At 40.9% G+C, this 19,196-nt stretch overlaps 1 protein-coding gene across 1 annotated transcript; it reads left to right on the top strand.

Moving 5' to 3' along the window:
- Window positions 1–13,168: 13,168 nt before the first annotated feature.
- On the top strand, window positions 13,169–17,750 carry GPHB5 (glycoprotein hormone subunit beta 5). The gene is made up of 2 exons (XM_061182662.1): window positions 13,169–13,372; window positions 17,562–17,750. The coding sequence occupies exons 1-2, from the start codon at window positions 13,169–13,171 to the stop codon at window positions 17,748–17,750; spliced, it is 393 nt and encodes a 130-aa protein (XP_061038645.1).
- The last annotated feature ends 1,446 nt before the right edge of the window (window positions 17,751–19,196 follow it).

Genomic DNA, 19,196 nt, shown 5'->3' with positions numbered 1-19,196 from the left:
CCCTCCCTCCCTTCCTTCCCTCCTTCCTTCCTTTTTGCTTTCGGACACTGTTGCTTAAGGACACTAAGTTTGGAGCTGCGGCAGGTCATGAAGGGAGGCATGTCAACACGCTGGGGATCGCAGACGAGACAAATGAGCAGCACCTGGGGCCTTGATGACACTGTTGAGCAGCCACACCAACGCCGGATCGTCCTGACTCCGGGTTTCTTGTTACTGAAGCTCAAGTATGCTTATGGCATCTTCAGTGGCTTGTTATTTGCAGCCAAAACCATCCCAACTGATAAATCTACCTGAACTCTAAACCTCCAGGATGCTGAGTCACTTTGTTTATTTCCCAATCTCATGATTGGATCAGAAAAGAGACAGAGGGTAGAAGTGTGGAGTAGAGAGACAGAGGGCTGAATTGTTCTATCCATTCTCTCCTCTTGTCCACTACAGACAAGTGAGAATGGGAGATAAGCATCCCTTCCTCCCAACTAACCCCAATCATAACATTGGAAATTGGAGTCTAAAAATACAAGGGCCTTGTAATTTTTTGAAGAGTTAGATCCATGATCTTTACGTGATGAACAGAGTTGAATTGTGGTGTGTGTGTTCTGATAGTACTTCTAAAGCTTCACAGGCTCAGTCTTTTGCAGGCCTCATCAGTCTTCAAGACAGTGTAGAAAACAGAGCATCAACAGCAGTGTCAGGCATGCCTGAAATACGCATCTCGTTTCCAGAGTCCTGGACATGAACAATGCAGAAAGGATGAACCTAGCGACCACATATTTGAGGCACAGTAATTTCATTATGAAGTTTCCTTCTTTACTTTTGCCCCTGAAGGGAGAGGATTATTAAAATTATGTCATTGCCCATCAGGCTGTCAGAAAAGCCCAAACTCCTTTTTCCAAAGAGAGCTACAGAATAGCAGAAGTGATCGAAGCAAAGAGCTGGCTGCCAGTCAAATCTGATTTCCATAGTCTCCACAAATCTTTGATGAGATATTTCAAGCTGCAAAGAAGGAAAATGTTTTTTCCTTTCCAAGTAATTGAAGTTAGTCATAAAACTCAGCCAAACAGACCAAGGTGCCGAGGAGTTCCAAGAAGCAGATATGTGCCCTGCCTGACCACTCACATGGGGGAACCTGTTCATATTGGTAGGGGGTGGAAGCCATCAGGTTTAGTGTCCTGTGATGGGAAAGAAGATAACGGGGAAGTGGGTGCTGACCCTGCTCCCTGGGCCTAATGCTTCCAGAACTGCTTGTTGCCTGGGTGAGTCCACACCCCTACACGTGGGCCCCACATTGCACTAACTCAAACCTCTTGGCATTTCATGATGACCCTGCACTGTCCCACTGAGTTCTCATTTAGATATGGGAAGGCAGATCTTGTTGGATTGACTATTTGCTTTTCCAGAAATATTTGCCAAACTTTAATGGAGGTTCACAAAGTTTTGCGTTGGGGGAAAATGGGAATAAGTGATATTTGGTGTTCTCCGCAAGCATTCAGTTTTCCTCATTTACTTGTTTATTGCCTATTCTGTACAGCACTGAGGATAGAAGGGTGAACAGAAGAGTGACAGGGCAGCTACTTGGAGCTTACAATCTAGTAGGGGTTGGAGACAAGTGAACCGCTGATGATGGTCCCATATGAAAGGAGCTGCAATAGGGGAGGCATGAGGCATGATGAGAGCTCATGTCTTGGGCATCCATCTCAGACTTTGAGGATCAGGGAAGGCTTCCTGAAGGAAGCAAGCAGCTAAGCCAAGTCCTAAAGGATGAATAGGGGGTGAAGCAGAGGTAGGGACTGGGGAGAGGAAAGGGCAAGTGTGAAGGCCAGATGGGAGAGAGGGTGGTCCTTGGCTCAGGCAGAGAGACCTGAACTTAGAGTGAGAATGGGGAGGGGCTAAGGAGAGAGCTTTGTTAAAGAGTTTGTATTTTGTCTTGGGTGGCATGGGGAGCAGTGATGAGTTTAAACCAGAATGTACAAATCATGTTTAGACTGACATTGACAAAAGATCTTTCTAGGTACAGTGAAGAGAGAGGAAGGAGTCAGAGGCATAAGTAAGAAAGGTCTTCAAGGGTTTTGAATTAGGAAACTGAGTCACAAGGTATTTAGGAGATAAAACTGATAGAATTGTATGTGGGGGGGAGGCAGGGAGGTGCTTAGAATGAATCTCAAAGGGTTTCATTTACAGAGATGGAAAATGCCAGATGAAAGGGGTGGGAAAGACCCTGGAGAGAAAGATAAAGAACTTTGGGACATAATGAGTTTGGGATGTTTCTGTGACATCCAAATAGAGAGGTCTTGTAGATAGTGAGGAGGTCAACAAATGGTATTAGACGTTTGTGTACTTAATATTCAGACTGTTTCAGCTTCATGTTCTCGGCCTTAGTTGGCTTTCTATACATGGCTTGTTAACTCAGATTCATGGGTTTGAGACTTTTACTTTATTCAGCTCTTAAACATCTCAAACTACATCTCTAATCCTTGGCCAGCATTTTGCAAATGTGGGTCACTTGTTCCAAGAGACACCCAGGGCCCAGGGACCACAGCTACAGAGAGAAATGGGTCTTAGGTCAGCCTTAGAAATACTGCTGTTCACTATATCCACAGCCATCATGGCTTCAAGATCTTATACTGTATTTTCCTTCCCCTCAGCCTTTGCCTGTCCAGCTCATCCTTTAGGCTGGTGATTTTTTTCAAAGCCTATCCTTTATTATGACGTTCTTCCATTCCCTTGATTATATTAGTGTCCCGTCTCTGGACCTGAATACCATTCTGGCTTCATCATTCACTAAATGTCAGGGCCATCTCTACTTAGAAGAAATTTCTCCCCATAATTTATTTTGGTGTGAGCTCCTCAGTGAGGTTAAGGTAAGAAGCAGTGATTCAGTTAGGCAGACCAGCACATATCTAAAGACTGAGACTCTCAAATCAAGTAATTAGGCTCAGCAGATCAGAAATCAGGTTCTAGATAAATAAGCATTTTGATAAATTCTGAAAAAAAATCATCTCTTTTATGGACTCCTTGCTGCTTCAAGTTTTGAATTTCACATGCATCAGCTGCACGAGCTCAGTTGGCGAGGGCTCAGATGTTTCCATAAGATTGATCTTATGATCCCTCACTGCAGGCCAAGGTTTCTCACTGGAACAGCATAATAAAGTGGCTAAAGCAGCCGCATAGAGGAAAACGCAGTCAGTCAGAGCTGAATTTGAATACTAGCTCCATCACTGATTAGTTGGAAGGCCATGGTCAATTTGTTTAACTTCTTTGGGGCTCAGTTTCCTCATCATAAAGGTAGATAATAATACTTCATAGGATTGTCGTTGCTGTTGTTGTGAGAATTAATAGTCATGCCACATGGAAAGGGTCTAGAAGTTCAAATAATTATTCCTTGCCACTGGGTAGCACCATCTATGCATTAGACCTATGCTGTTCAATATGGTAGCTAGGGCGTGTAGCTCTTAAGCACTTGAAATGTGGCTGCTTTGAACTGAGATGTGTTGTCAATGATACATATCAATACAGATTAGACTCCAAAGACTTAGTATAAGAAAAGGATGTAAAAAGAGTATAAAGAATTTCATGAATAATGTTTTATATTGATTACATGTTGATTATATGATAATATTGGGTACAATCTTATTTCTAGAGTTTAACACACTGGAATTAATTATTACAATTAATTTCACCTTTTCCTTTGATTTTCTTAATATGGCTACTAGAAATTTAAAATTGCGTATGTGGCTTGAATTCTATTGCTATTGGACACCTCCGTTTTGGACATAGGACTTATACTGAAGGACTTCTAACATACGAGACTGTAAGCAAAGGACTCACCTGGATCGCCACAGCAACCTCCCCAGCTGGTGTCTTTGTTCCAGTCTGTCTCCTCACTATGCTCACAGGATCTTTCTTGGCTCCTACTCTATGTTGGAATAAAGGTTGAACCCTTCAGAGTACCTGACCCGTAGCCCATCTTCTGCTACCATTCTCATCCCTGTCTATCCTCCTAAACACACTCTATGCTCAACCATGATGACTCCTTGTAGCTTCCCAAACTCACCACATCCTCTTCCACATCTTTATTATTCATTCAATGAACAGTTTTTGATAATTAACTGTGAGCCAGGCAGTGTTTTAGGCCTTGGAGAAATAGCAGTGAGCAAGACAGATGAAGAGTCTGCTCTTTTAAAATAATTTTTTTGGAATATAGTTGATTTACTATACACAGTAATGTTGTGTTTTGTTAATTGCTGTATAGCAAAGTGATTCAGTTATACCTATACATACATTCTTTTTAATATTCTTTTTCCATTATGGTTTATCACAGAATAGTAAATACAGTTCCCTGTGCTGCAGAGTAGGACCTTGTTGTTTATCCATTCTATGTATACTACTTTGTATCTGCTGACCCCAAATTCCCACTCCATCTCTTCCCCCTCCCCTTGGCAACCACAAGTCTGTTCTCTATGTCTGTGAGTCTGTTTCTGTTTCATAGATAAGTTCATTTGTGTCGTATTTTAGATTCCACATATAAGTGATATAATATGGTATTTGTCTTTCTCTTTCTGAATGACTTCACTTAGTATGGTAATCTCTAGTTGCATCCATGTTGCTGCAAATGGCAATATTTCATTCTTTTTTATGGCTGAGTAATATTCCATTGTATGTATGTACCACAACTCCTTTATCCATTCCCCTGTTGATGGGCATTTAGGGTGTTTCCATGTCTTGGCTATTATGAATAGTGCTGCTATGAACATAGGGGTGCATGTGTCTTTTTGAATTATAGTTTTGTCCAGATATCTGCCCAGGAGTGGGATTGCTGGATCATATTGCAACTCTATTTTTAGTTTTTTGAGGAACCTCTATGCTGCTTTCCATAGTGGCTGTACCAGCTTACATTCCCAACAGTATAGGAGGGTTCCCTTTTCTCCACACCCTCCCCAGCATTTGTTATTTGTAGACTTTTTAATGATGGCCATTCAGATTGGTGTGAGGTGTAGTTTTGATTTGCAATTCTCTAATAACTAGTGATGTTGAGAATCTTTTCATGTGCCCTTTGGCCACCTGTATGTCTTCTTTGGAGAAATGTCTATTTAGGTCTTCTGCCCATTTTTCTATTGGGTTGTTTGTTTTTTTTTTGTTATTGTTGACTTGTATGAGCTGTTTGTATATTTTGGAAATCGTTGGTCACATCGTTTGCAAATATTTTCTCCCATTCTGTAGGTTGTCTTTTCATTTTGTTTATGGTTTCCTTTGCTGTGCAAAAGCTTACAAGTTTAATTAGGTCCCATTTATTTATTTTTGCTTTTATTTCGATTGCTTTGGGAGACTGACCTAAGAAAACATTGGTAAGATTTATGTCAGAGAATGTTTGCCTATGTTCTCTTCTAGGAGTTTTATGGTGTCATGTCTTATATTTAAGCCTTTACACCATTTTGAGTTTATTTTTGTGTATGGTATGAGGGAGTGTTCTAACTTCATTGATTTACATGCGGCTGTCCAGCTTTTCCCAACACCACTTGCTGAAGAGACTTTTTCCCGTTGTAAATTCTTGCCTCCTTTGTTGAAGATTAATTGACTGTAGATGTGTGGGTTTATTTCTGGGCTCTCTATTCTGTTCCATTGATTCATATGTCAGTTTTTGTGCCAATATCATGCTGTTTTGATTACTGTAGCTTTGTAGTATAGTCTGAAGCCTGGAAGGGTTATGCCTCCTGCTTTGTTCCTTCTCCTCAGGATTGCTTTGGCAATTCTGTGTCTTTTATGGTTCCATATAAATTTTAGACTTACTTGTTCTAGTTCTGTGAAAAATATCATGGGTAATTTGATAGGGATCACATTAAATCTGTAGATTGCTTTGGGTAGTATGGCCATTTTAGCAATATTAAGTCTTCCAATCCAAGAGCATGGGATATCTTTCCATTTCTTTGAATTATCTTAAATTTCCTTTATAAATGTTTTATAGTTCTCAGCATAAAAGTCTTTTACCTCCTTGGTCAGGTTTATTCCTAAGTATTTTACTTTTTTTGATGCGATTTGCTTTTTTACATTCCCTTTCTGATATTTCATTGTTAGTGTAAAGAAGTGCAACTGATTTCTGTATGTTAATCTTGTATCTTGTTACCTTGCTGAATTTGTTTGATCAGTTCTAGTAGTTTTTGTGTGGAGTCTTTAGGATTTTCTATATATAGTATCATGTCAAAAGAGTCTGCTCTTAACTCTAATGGTGGAGTCGTGTGGTTTCCTCTGCCTGAAATGAATTCTCTCCCAACTTGCTAGAGTCACCTCGATAGGAAATAATCTAAGGTCTCCTAGCACCCTATCTCCATTTTTACTACTGCACTTATCCCACTTAATGTTATATTGATTTATTTTTTTAAGCTTCTAATTCTTTTTATTTCTTAACAGTAATACTTAAAATTAACTTTACTTTTTTTATGAAGAATACTTTTTTCATTAAAAAATTGAGATATATTTGACATTAACATTGTATTAGTTTTAGTGGTACAACATGATGATCTGATATATAAAATGGTTACTACATTAAGTTTAGTTAACATCCCTCACTACACATAGTTACAAAATTTTTTTTCTTGTGACGAGAACTTTGAAGATCTACTCTCTTTTCAACTTTCAAATATACAATACAGTGTTGCTAACTATAGTCATCATTATGAACATTACATCCACAGGACTCATTTATTCATACAGAGACATCCTGTGTCCCATTCATCCAGTTTCCCTCAGTGTTTTTTATACTTAAAACTGTAGTACAATATTATATTATCAGGGTATTGACATTGATATAATCACCCATCTTGTTTACATTTACTCAGTTTACTTATATCTGTGTATGTGTGTATATTTAATTCTGTGCAATTTTATTATATGTTTTGTTCATTTATTTACCACCACGGTCAAGAGCAGAACATTTCTATCATCACAAAAATCCTACATTTGCCCCTTGTAACCACACCCACTTCCTTCCTATCTCTGGGTCTCCTTGACCACTGGCAACCACTAGTCTGTTCTCCATCTCTAGAATCTTGTCATTTCAAGAATATTATATAAATGGAATCATACAGTATATAACTTTTTAAGATTGGCTTTTTCACTCCCCACGATTCTCCGGAGATTCATGAGTTGTTGTGTGTTCGTTCCCTATTATTGCTGTGTAGGATTCCATGATATGGATGGACCACAGTTTGTTTAACCATTCACCTGTTGAAGGACACCTGAGTTGTTTCCAGTTTGGGGCTATTATGAATAAAGCTGCCATGAACATGTGTACAGGTTTTTATGTGAACATAAATTTCCATATCTCTGGGATAAATGCCCAAGAGTACAATATCTGGGCCATATGTATGTTGGTTTATTTATCACCCTCGCTAGACTTTTGACTCTTTGGGGGCAGGTTCTTAGCTCTGTTCATATTTGCATCACATGTACTTAGCATGTGTCTGACACACGGTAACATTCAATAAAATATGGAAGGACAGAAAGAAGGAAGGAAGAGGAGATAAAGAAAGGGAAGGAGGAAGGAAATCTATCATTACCCTCAGTTATTAGCTATTCCACCTTCATGCCTCTCAACATCATCTTTTTATTTATTTATTTTTAATGAACCCAGTGACTTCAGTGCTAGACAATGCCTGGCACATAGTAGTAGCTTAATAAATATGTGTTAAGTTATATAATGAGAATGCTGGAGAGTAGAACAGCTCTCCTCTTCTCTGTCTCCACTCTCCCATCACCCTGCTCCATCTCTCAAGCATAAGCATTGGCGCACACAGGCACACGCACGCACTCTGGGGCCATGATCCTAGGAACCTTTTTCTGGAACAAAGCCAATAACTAACAAATGAGGTGCTGTTGCTTCAAAGCTTAGCTAACAACAACCTTGGCCTTGTCTGTGCGACCGCCTAGGGAATTACAAATGAAGGATTTGGGGACCCAGCAGCTTTGTGGACTCATTCCAATGAGAATACAGGACGCACTTGAAATAAAGAATGATTCTTTGTGACTCATTAAGCTCCTCTCTGTTCCTCTCTATTGGGCATGTGTCTGCCATGCCCTGCAAATCTATGACATTCAAAAGTGGAAGAGTCAGGCGGAAATAAAAACATTCCACTTCAGCTCCTAAACCATGTTCCCCTTAATCTGAAATAAATCTGTGACAACTGACAGATACTTCTTTCAGAAAGTTGTGGAGAAAGGCTTGACTTGCCCTAGTAAATCAGACACAGGCTTCATTATTTTTAGTCTCGTTAGAAAAAACGTTACCATAGCAACTGCACCATCATCTAGGGCAAATATTATCCCTTTAAATCAATAAAATGAAGAGCTATCCCACAAATGCCCAGTGCTTCCAAAGGAAGAAATGACTTTTCAATAAAATTAATTTCTTTCAAGACTTCACCATTCATCTTCGTTTGTAATCCCAGAGTTTTTTTCCCATCTAAATAAGGGATATTAGAAGCAAAATTCAACTTTGTAAAATCCAAGGCTGACCTTTCTTGTATCTGTTTGCAGAAAATCATTAATTCTCTTACTTCCTTGAAACACATAGCTTCATTTGTGGCTTTTTTATTCATCCACAGGAGGCATCATGCTAATTAATTTGGCCCTTGGACAGAGCATTGTGAATTCTGAGAGGACAACGTGGAGAAATGTATCAGAGCACGCATGTCTTTTCTCAACTCTTAAGAGATCATTGTAAGTGATGCAGCAGACAGCAGAGTTCTTGTGGGCCCTCACTTAGTACCTGTGGGACAGAGGTTGGCTCAGTTAGTTTGACTGCATCCTTGGTCAGAACTGAAATTGTTTGGGAGTATTCATGATGATTTATTAATATATTAAAAGTTGGTACTGTGGTAAAGCTTGCATCCATGAAGTGTGAGATTTGGACCTTAAAAATTAAATCTAATATGTCAGACCTTTTTTCCTACTTAAAAATGGGTCAATTTTAGTGTCAGCTCAAAGCACCACAGGCTGTGGGGAAGCATGGTTGGTACCTACCCATGTCTCCTGGTTTCAGAATGCTGAGAAGCTCTCCTAGCCTCCAAAGACTTTGCTTCCTCTATTTTCTGACTCATATTTTTTTTTTTTCACATTTAATACCTTTGAAATTAGGATATGCCTAATAATTAATGGACATAATTTTTTATTGGCAGATTTTTATTTCTTAGAGGTACACACAATGATGATGGGGAAAAAAGTAAAGCATTTATTGCCTGCTTATCAGATATCAAGCACTGAGATAAGAAATTTATAGACATTAATTTGTAGGAGGCTCACATGAACCCTATGAAGGAGACATTTTCAGTTTTGTAGAAAACAAACTCAGTGTGTTATGAGACTCCAAGATCACAAGTTGGCAGGTGCCAGAGTCAGACAAACACAAATCTAGATGACTTTATGATGATATGAACCTTTGGATTCTCCATCTGACTTGCCCTCAGCTTGTTATCTTCATAAATAGTTTTGCAAACTTTTAAATTCTGGTGCTAGGAAGGACCTTATGAGTCATAGGGTCCAACCCCATCATGTTGCAGAAGAGGAAACTGAGGCTGAGAGAAGTAACTTGCCCAAGGCAGTCACAAAAGAAGTTGTGCCACTGAGAATCAGCATGGCTAGGCCAGGGAAGGGAGCTACCAGGCTCTTGCAATATCTCCATCTCCTGCACAGATTGTACACTCCCTGGTCCTCCCTGTCTGGGGCTGCCCGCCCTGGACCAGGCCTCAACCTTTCAAGGCACTGACATTCAGCTCATTCTTCTGTTTTCACGCTCCCCTAGACCTCAAGATGATTGCTCTCCTACGCCCCTTCTCCCCTCTCCTTACCCCTAGTGAACTTGTATCTTGTGACTCATCCTCCAAGGTGACAATGAATCCATGTGAAGATAATGGAGCAAGATGAGAGAAGATGCCCTAGGGCCTGTGCTTGGAGACATTGCACACATCTTTGCTACAACAAGAGAGGGACTTTAGTGGTGGGAACATCAACAGGAATGGAAGGGAAGGTGGCAGATAGAGATCCTGAGATATTCTGCAGGTATCAGGGCCTTAAGTAGCCTTAGAAATCACACAGCAACCTCTCACTGTCTCTAGAGAGGCAGGTGGCATGGCACAGTGCACGGACTGCAAAAAGGTGGCATCCGTATACCATTCCCCTCTCCTACACTCATGATGAAGTTGGTGGGCCACAGCCTTCTGCACTGGGAATGGATTCAAGGGCCTTTCTTAACACAGTGTTCCAGGCGGCACCTTCAATTGACTGCAGTTGATTACGGGGATGAAACAAACCTATTTGCCATCCTCAGTGTTGTCAAAGTCTTTGAAGGCAGGTAGCTTACAAAATAACTGAGCCTCCATTTCTCCCAGTGGAAGAAAGGAGATATTAATCTTTGATTTACAGAATTGTTATAATATTTAGAGATAACATATGTAAGCACAGCAGATACCATGGAGTCTGGTACATAGTAGGTGCTCAGTGACTGTAAGTTGTCATTCTTATGAAGTTAATGCTGATGGGGAGTAGTCAGGATGCCACGGCTCTGCATTATAAGGAAGTAGGGGATGGTGAAAGAATGGTACTCTTCGCCTCCTTTTGTTGTCTTTCTTTATCTTGTGACATTGCAGACACAGGTATGAATGTTTCAGGTCTCATCTAAAAGGGTTGAACAGTCTCAGGTCAGGACGGCAGCTCACCGCTGATTGGCTAGCTCTTAGCCCAGCAAGTTAGGACTCTCACGCCAGGTAAGCAGTCTGTCCCTATAGTACCCCAGGTCTGGTTATGCTACTCACAGGCTGAAGGGCTGAAGAAAGTCCTTTATTCCAAACCTAGTTCAATTTCTATAAAATATATATAATAATCTGACCCTAGAGATGGGTGTATTGATGGTATAGTGATAGATTCACTAAGGGTTATTATATGTTTTGAAAAAAAAAATCAAACCCTTAATGAGTAGCATGTTTATTTAAAGAACACCTTTCTTTGCAGAAAATAGAAATGTTTTAACTTCTTTATTTTGTATCATTTATTTATTTAATGTGCACCTTAAATGTCTTGGGCTATGTCATTATTGGCTATGATATGTAAACTCCTAAAGGCAAGAATGATGTTTGCTTCATTTATTTTTTAGAGCACCCCGAGTAATGCCATGAACAATGAGGTTTTTTCATCTATTTACATGCTACAGTTGCAGACTGGAATATAAACTGTATCGCACACTCATAAAGAATACCATTTCATTCTTAGTTTAGACTTTTAAGAACCTGAAATCAAATGAAACAGTTCCATTACAACAGCATTGAATATCCTTACATGCAGCACAAATGGATACTTATTGGTTTATTTTAATTTTTAAAGTATCAATATTAATTGACTTTCTATTACAAAAGCCTGCCCCAAGTAGAAAATGTGAAAAATGCTGAAAACTACTTAGAAAAAAAAGTCATTTTTAAGTACCATGCTGGAAGATAATCATGTTGAACACCTTAATATTTTTTTCCTGTGTGATTCATTTTAAAGTGTTATTAATATGATCTAATCCTTAACTCATTTTAAGACATTCAAATGTTTCTTCTCACTGTGATTTCCATCCTTTCAGTTAGTGATCCCATGTTGTCTCCAGGAAGAATTATTGTTTTGTTATCTTTCAATGTATTGATATGTGTTGTGAGTTAAAGGAAAGAGTTTGCCATGAGCTGCTGGTGACTGCCTCCTGTTTCGAAGGAAAGCTGTGGTTACCGCGAAGGAAAATCTAATCCAACTTGCCCCAGTGCACTTGGTTTCCCAGAGCCAGGTGAACTACCTTTGACTGTTTCCCTAGGATTATGTCACCCACCAAGGTAACTTTCTGTTTCAGTAGGCGATGTTAAGAAACAGAACAACACCCTTTAAGTTAATCACTTTTGGAAAATAGAGAGTGGCTTTATATCCCAAGGCTTTGATGTGTTTAGTGGTTCCTGTAAGGCTCTGCCTCCCTTTTGTTTGGATTGACGAGACCTTTCCTATATATTTGAGCAATCAAGCAGCCCAGTAACAGAGGGTAGAGGCATTTACCCAGAGTAAACTTGTACCGCTTATCGTGACTTTCCAAAGTCTTGGGTGCAAGTTTCAGCTTTAAAGAAGAGGTAGCTCCAGTAAAATCAGGTAAGTGCTTCTCCATGCTTGTAACTTCATTCTACTTGAGGGTAAGTCCAGATAGCCTTGCTAAGGTGACAGATCAGAAGTAGGAACTAGGAGATCAGTTTGGGAATAAATAACTTTGCAGCCAGTTTTATGTCATAATGAATTGGGGGTGTTCTATAAGTGTAGTGTCCACACTCATTTCAACATCCAGGTATGTTCTGTCTGGTGGGCCAAGGGTGAAAGGAGTGATTCTGGCTCCTGAAAAAGCACAGGAAATGACCAAGACCCAGAGAGGATAGACAGTAGATTTGTAGTTGACTGGGGTTATGTTTTAAATACCCGTGATGCTTTCCATCATTTGGATTTAAATTCACTCACTACGAGGTGCTTATTAGAGTGGAGGTTAGACCAGAGGGAATTTGTAGCAAGTAGGACACATTCTTATGAATGGCCGCCAAGTCAGGTGTGAGGGTTCACATCTGCATATCCAAGTTTTGTGGTGGGTTGGGTTAGTAGCAATATGTATGGGGCATAACAATTATTGTTTATTTACCTCCCCCTCCATTCCCCATCCATGACATTGGAAATATAATTGTGAGCAAAGCATGTAACATAATTCCAAATACCCTGATCTGAATGAAAAGAATTTGTGTATATTCCTGTATTATGTTAGGATATGCATTACTTTTGGTGTTACTCATATTCTGTGTTCATTTTGAAGAGACGATTGGGACAAACTTCTTTTACCCACAAGTCAAGTCCAGCAGGTGGAATGCTATAAGGAAAAGCCTGAGGATGCCCTTGGAGGGTTGGATGTCTAGTGAGCTCAGTGGGTCCATGGAATCCATACTGGAGCCACTTGGAGGAAACTTTGGGCATTTGTGTTGGAGTTTGTGGGCATTTACAATTTCTTGGCTCATTTCTCTTGAAATGCTAAGAGCGATGTCCCTTTGATAGCGACCAACACATTGATGGCAGTCCCATGGAGGCAGCTGGATCTGTTAATAAACTCTCTTTCCTCTCCCTCTTGGGGAACAGTATGAGGCTGGCATACTTCTTCCTTGGCCCTGCGGCCCTCCTCCTCCTGGCTGGCTGCGGCTGTGTCCTCAGCACCTCCGGCGGGAACCTGCGCACGTTTGTGGGCTGTGCAGTGAGAGAGTTTACTTTCCTGGCCAAGAAGCCGGGCTGCAGGGGCCTTCGGATCACCACGGATGCCTGCTGGGGCCGCTGTGAAACCTGGGAGGTGAGTCCCAAGACAGGCCTAGGTGGCAATGCCTTCAGGGCCAGCCCCTTGGCCTGATTCTTATGTATTCACTTTTTAATCAAATGAGATAGAGCGGGGGTATCTACATTTTCCTGTGGATCAAACAAACAAACAAAAAACAACTACATGGTATCCTCCAAAAATAATCTGAAAGAAACAAGATACTGCCCTTCTAACAAAGCATTGATAAAATTAATAATTTGATTGACACAGGGTTGTCTATTGGGGAATCATCTCTGAGAGGTCAAGATGTGCTATCTTTCTACCCATTTTATAGATGACATGGAAGAATTCAATTGGTGGCTGACTGCAGAGTCATGTAGGGGGTCAGTGGAAAGTTCGGAGTAAATTCTTGGTGCAAGCTTGTAACCCAAACTCTTCCCTGTATTCCTCCACCAGTGAAAAAGCCAGCCAGTTACCGAGAGAGGCCCTAAGCTAAATAGCAGGCGAGGGCGGGTCCTCAGCCCCTCCTTCAGTGCCTCATCCACAGCCCTACTCTCTTCCCACCCCCTAGAGTAAATCCTGGGGCCCCTCAGGGATTATCACTGACATCCCTTAAGGCCCTTCATATACTATTATATCCAGCTTTTTAAGAGACAATACATTTAACATGGGATAAAAATCTCAAAATTAGAACCCTGCTGGGCTGAGAGGAGATGTTTGAGGTGTGAGGAGAAACAGGGCCTTTCAGCATCCCATCAGATCACACCATATAGTGACTGCTGCCTCTTCCCACCAGGGCTGGAGTTGGCTCCTAATGAAGCACTAGATCTGATTTTGTCACCCTGACTCCAAAAACTGTTAATGACCACCAAGTACTGCAAATTCAATAACCACCTTTTAAGGTCCTCAGCAATATGGCGTCTGCCTATTTCCCCAGTGACTACACATATTCTTAGTTCTGCCTAAGAGATTGGATTCTTTTTTTTTTTAAACATCTTTATTGGAGTATAGTTGTTTTACAAAGGTGTGTTAGTTTCTGCTGTATAACAAAGTGAATCAGCTATATGCAAATGTATACCCCTATATCCTCTCCCTCTTGCGTCTCCCTTCCACCCTCCCTATCCCACCCCTCTAGGTGGTCACAAAGTGCCGAGCTGAGCTCCCTGTGCTATGCAGCTGCTTCTCATTAGCTATCTATTTTTCATTTGGTAGTGTATATATGTCCATGCTACTCTCTCACTTCGTCCCAGCTTACCCTTCCCCCTCCCCGTGTCCTCAAGTCCATTCTCTACGTCTGCGAAGAGACTGGATTTTAAAGGTTTTATTCAATGCTCCTCATGAAATCATACTTTTGGTCCTTTTCTCATATTCCTGCTCGTGTTTATTCCTCAGTGCCTGTCTGCAGTGCCCACTCCTCTAAGCCTTTTCTGACTCTCTGCTCAACCCATGACCATCATCTACTTTTTGTCTTACTTCCTCCCCCCTCCCCACAGTAGGTTTTAAGTTTTTTGAGGGTAGAGGTTCATTCTTGTGCCTTTCACAGCTCTTGTCAAATGACATGTACAAACAAGGCATTCAATAAATGTTGAACTATAAGGGATGGATCCCCTCCTGGAGTCATACATCCTCTCGCCTAACTGAGCCAACTTAGAAGTCCACAAGCACCATGAGAAGACACTGCCATTAAGAAAAGTATCCTTCTATTCAGGGACTCAGAGAGCAAACTGCTGTCACTTGGATAAAATTATGGCCCCGTGATTGGAATTGGATTATGGTGATGAAACCTCTAACTTAAATGAAATGACCCCGCCAAGTTCGCTTCGTTTTTTTCCATCATTTGGGGGCTTGAGACCTAACAGTGAGATGAAAATTCGGTTGTTGCAGATACTGTGGCTGTCACATGACATCAAACTTATGTGGGAAACTTACTTGTATTCAGGGTGTGGTCTGGCAGTGCCTTCCCCTGCTCACAGCTGTGTCAGGCTATTTGGAGCTCTCTGTGGGCCAAAATCTCAAGTTACCATTTCCCCTTAATTCAACCCATCTTCTCTTGCCCTTATAAATCAGTGAACGGCTTTAATTGGGTAATGGTCACCCGCAGGAGGTTAGGGACTCTGCTCTCACTGGAGAAATGGAAGTACTGAGACTATGAAAGAGTGAGATTCTCCTTAATGTCAGCCAGCTTTTATTTATGCCTTTACTGTGCTCTGAAAAGGGAGGTTACATCTAGAAAATAAATAAAAGAATGAGATTTAGTTTCCCCACAATCTGAAAGTTTCTGAGATACAAAGCACTTATTTTTGGTAATTTAACTGGGAAGCCTGTCTGAAAATAAGGGTGTTCATGATGACAAAGTGGCTGGATTTACTTTGAAGGTGGAACTATTGCTGAAAATAGCCTTTGTTCCTGGTCTGGGTTTAGGGTTAGCAAAAAACCCAACCAAACCAAGCCAGGAGGCCACTTAAATTTGAATGTCACATAAACAACTGTTTTTTTCTTTTTGATATAATTCTGTCCCATGCAATATTTGGGACATACTTATACTAAAAAAAATAGTTGTTTATTTGATATTCAAATTTTACTGGGCATCCTGTATTTTATCTGGCAATGCTGCCTGGGATTCCAGACTACTGAGGGTAAGAGGACATGAAGCGAACTGAGAAAGGGTAAAATGTTACCTGAGAAATAGGAGGAAGAAGTGCATATTGAGTTCAACTCTTCTACATGGTCGTTGACAGAGGCAAAGCCATTATTTCCATGACATGCATGTAAGAACTTCATCCTGGGCCTCCATTAAACATATTTCATTTTCCCAGGACAAGTGAAGCTGTCGTCCTCTGAAAGCTTGTTGGTTGTTATTTTTATTATTATTGAATACTTCCTTACTCTTATAATTGCTCTGATAAGAACAATAGATTACATTTACTGAACGCTTACTTGGTGCTCGGCAGGTATTACATACACCATCTTCCCTTATCTCCACAACAAGGCTGGGAGGTAGGTATTTTGTTTTACAGTTGAGGAATCTGAGGCTTCAAGAAGTTAAGTGGATTTTCCAAGGTCTCCAGCAAGTGGCAGAGCAGGGATTCAAGCTCAGTGGCTCTGACTGCAGGGTTTGAGATTTTAACTACTACTTCGTGCTGGTTTCCTGATCTATATGCTCTGTTTATGAAAATGAACTTTGGATGCACGATTTCTAAAAGGTGAAGGAAGGACGTGAATCCCTCGATTATCAGAACCAGCGCACAGGGCATTCAGGAACCTGCCTTGCTCTGTTTTCTTTCACTGATTCAACAAATAGTTGTTGAGAACCTCCAGGGTGCCAGGTATCTCTAGGGAGTAGAGGCACAGCGGTGAGTCAAATGAGCAAAAATCCCTGTCTTAATGCAGTTTTCTTTCTAGAGTGGGAAAAATACAACACAAATAAATAAAATGTATAATATGCCACAGGGTGTTGACAAGTGCTACGGAGAAAAACAAAGCAGGAAGAGGGAGAGGAAGTGGCAGCGTGGGAGGGGAAACGTGGCAACTTTAAATAGGACGGTCAGGAAAGGCTTTCCTGGGAGGGTGACGTTTGAACAAAAACCTAAGGTTGAAGAAGGAATGAAGCACAAGGGAGAAGAGTGTTCCAGGCAGAGGGACTAGCAAGGGCAAAGGTCCTGGGGTGGCACTGTTCCTGGTGGGTTTGGGGAAAAAGCAGGAGACTGTTGTGGCTGGAGCAGAGGAAGCCAGCAACACGGGGTCATTGGGGACATGTCAGAGGTGAAGGTGCAGGGAAGATGATGTAGGGTCTTGAGGGTGATTGTAAGATCTTTGACTTTTGCTCCGAATGAGATAGGAAATCATAGAGACTTTGAGCAGAGGGGAAATAGGATCTTACATTTTAAAAGGATCTCTTGGGGCTGTCCTGTCATAAATAGACTATAGGGGGTAAAAGAAGAAGTGACGGTACCAGTTAGAAGGCTTTTGCAATGATCGAGACTCTTCATTTGCTAAGTATTTATTTAGTACCTACTCTGTGCCATGGGCTCTTCTGGCAGTTCAGGATATGTGAGTGAACAAAACCACCTTCCTGCTTTCGGGAATTTGTTTTCTACTGGGGGGAAACATATTAACAAGTAAAGAAATGAATAACAAGCTAGTCTCTGATAGTGATAAATGGTACCAAGAAAATGACACGATGCTATATTCTAATGGGTTTTCTGTTTTCTACCTGTGGCGACAGAAGCCCATTCTGGAACCCCCCTACATTGAAGCCCATCATCGAGTCTGTACCTACAATGAGACCAAACAGGTGACGGTCAAGCTGCCCAACTGTGCCCCGGGAGTCGACCCCTTCTACACCTACCCCGTGGCTGTCCGCTGTGACTGTGGGGCCTGCTCCACTGCCACCACGGAGTGTGAGACCATCTGAAGCTGGGCGACCCTCAGAACACAGCTGGCGGCCTGCGGCCTCACGGACCCACCTGCACGGGCAGCACAAGCAGCTATACCCCACCCTGCACTCAAGGACTGTTTAATTTCGACCCTACTTGTGGAGGAGGTTACCTGTCTCCCTTACCCGCCCTCAGGCGCAAGACCGAGGCAGCATACTTATGCTAAAAATGCAAAACAACATTTGTGCCTTCGCTAAAATAAATTCTCTGGTCCACACACTGCAAATTAATTTTTCTTTACCTTGAATTTCAGAACATAATTCATATATCACAACCCTCCTCCAACTTGGATTTTTAATAAGCCAATATTTTAAATGCATTGGGTGTAATTAGGAAATGGGCCTAGAAAGACTTTAAATTCTCATGTCTTATGTAATGACGGGTCTCCAACTGGATTTATGATTAAAGCGCCAGAAATTAATAAAACCAATGCTTTAGTCCTCATGGCCTCCAAGAAAATCCAATTGCAAGCTCCCTTAGAGAAAATACTTTCTTTTCTTTTTAACTGAGCAATTACCGACACAAGAAATAGAGACTGCTCAGATTAAAAAAGGGAGGAGGATAGAGGCTCAAACTGAAAGGTGTCTGGATTTGGGTGATTCTTTTCCCAAGCAAAATTCCCAAAGTCCCTTTAAGATTCTTATAAAGAGACCCCTTTGTAATAAAAAAACTCAGAAAAAATACGTAATCAGAGCTATCATATACACTTAAAAAAAAAAACTTATGAAACTAAACTCATGTTTTTAGACTCATGTGATGCTCTCCCAAAGCCATGCCCCAAATGATCAATCACAATTATTCTTTCCAACTGGGAATATTTTAAGTTTAAATTGTAATTTTTTAAACTCAAAAGTTTTACATGTTTGTAGGGGTAAAACTGTACTGCTGACTCAGAGGAAAAAGTCTGTGATTGTCTAGCTCTTGCCCTCGCTAAAATCTTACAGCAGCTGATTCTCTGTGATTTTTAAAAAAAACACTCTAATGTTACACAGGTGTCTTTAATTCTGACATTTTTAGGGTTGAAATGAACCTTGTTCCTTTTTCACATTATGCCAGGAAAATCTGTATTAATGCCAATAAAGCATGTCTTCTGTCTTTTGAATTCATGAAAACTTTCAAAACAGTCTTTTTCATTTTTAATACCCTTGGAATAACAACAACAAGCACACTTAAAATGACCTGCGAGGTTATTTTTACTTGCACATTAATTTAGGATGTCATATTTAGTAAGGGACACCGACAGATGACTGGGTACCATGAGTCCCAAAGGTGGCTGAATCTGTATTCACATCCCTGGCATTTCGTCACTAGGAACCAGGGGTCCTCCTTGAATGAGGAATCAATGAGTCCCCATGAAAACAGTAAAGCAAATGTTAGGATTGATGGTCCAGGACTGGGGTGCTGAGGTGGATGACCAGGAACAA

The sequence above is a fragment of the Eubalaena glacialis genome, chromosome 2 (genome assembly GCF_028564815.1).
Source record: "Eubalaena glacialis isolate mEubGla1 chromosome 2, mEubGla1.1.hap2.+ XY, whole genome shotgun sequence".
Classification (NCBI taxonomy): domain Eukaryota; kingdom Metazoa; phylum Chordata; class Mammalia; order Artiodactyla; family Balaenidae; genus Eubalaena; species Eubalaena glacialis.
This window is presented reverse-complemented; position numbering and strand designations above follow the sequence as displayed.

What these genes read in the sequence shown, in the direction of transcription:
- GPHB5 (XM_061182662.1), top strand. Translation starts at nt 13,169, where the DNA reads ATGAGGCTGGCATACTTCTTCCTTGGCCCTGCGGCCCTCCTCCTCCTG. An exon ending in GCCGCTGTGAAACCTGGGAG is followed by an intron (nt 13,373 to 17,561) that starts GTGAGTCCCAAG and finishes CTGTGGCGACAG; the next exon opens with AAGCCCATTCTGGAACCCCC.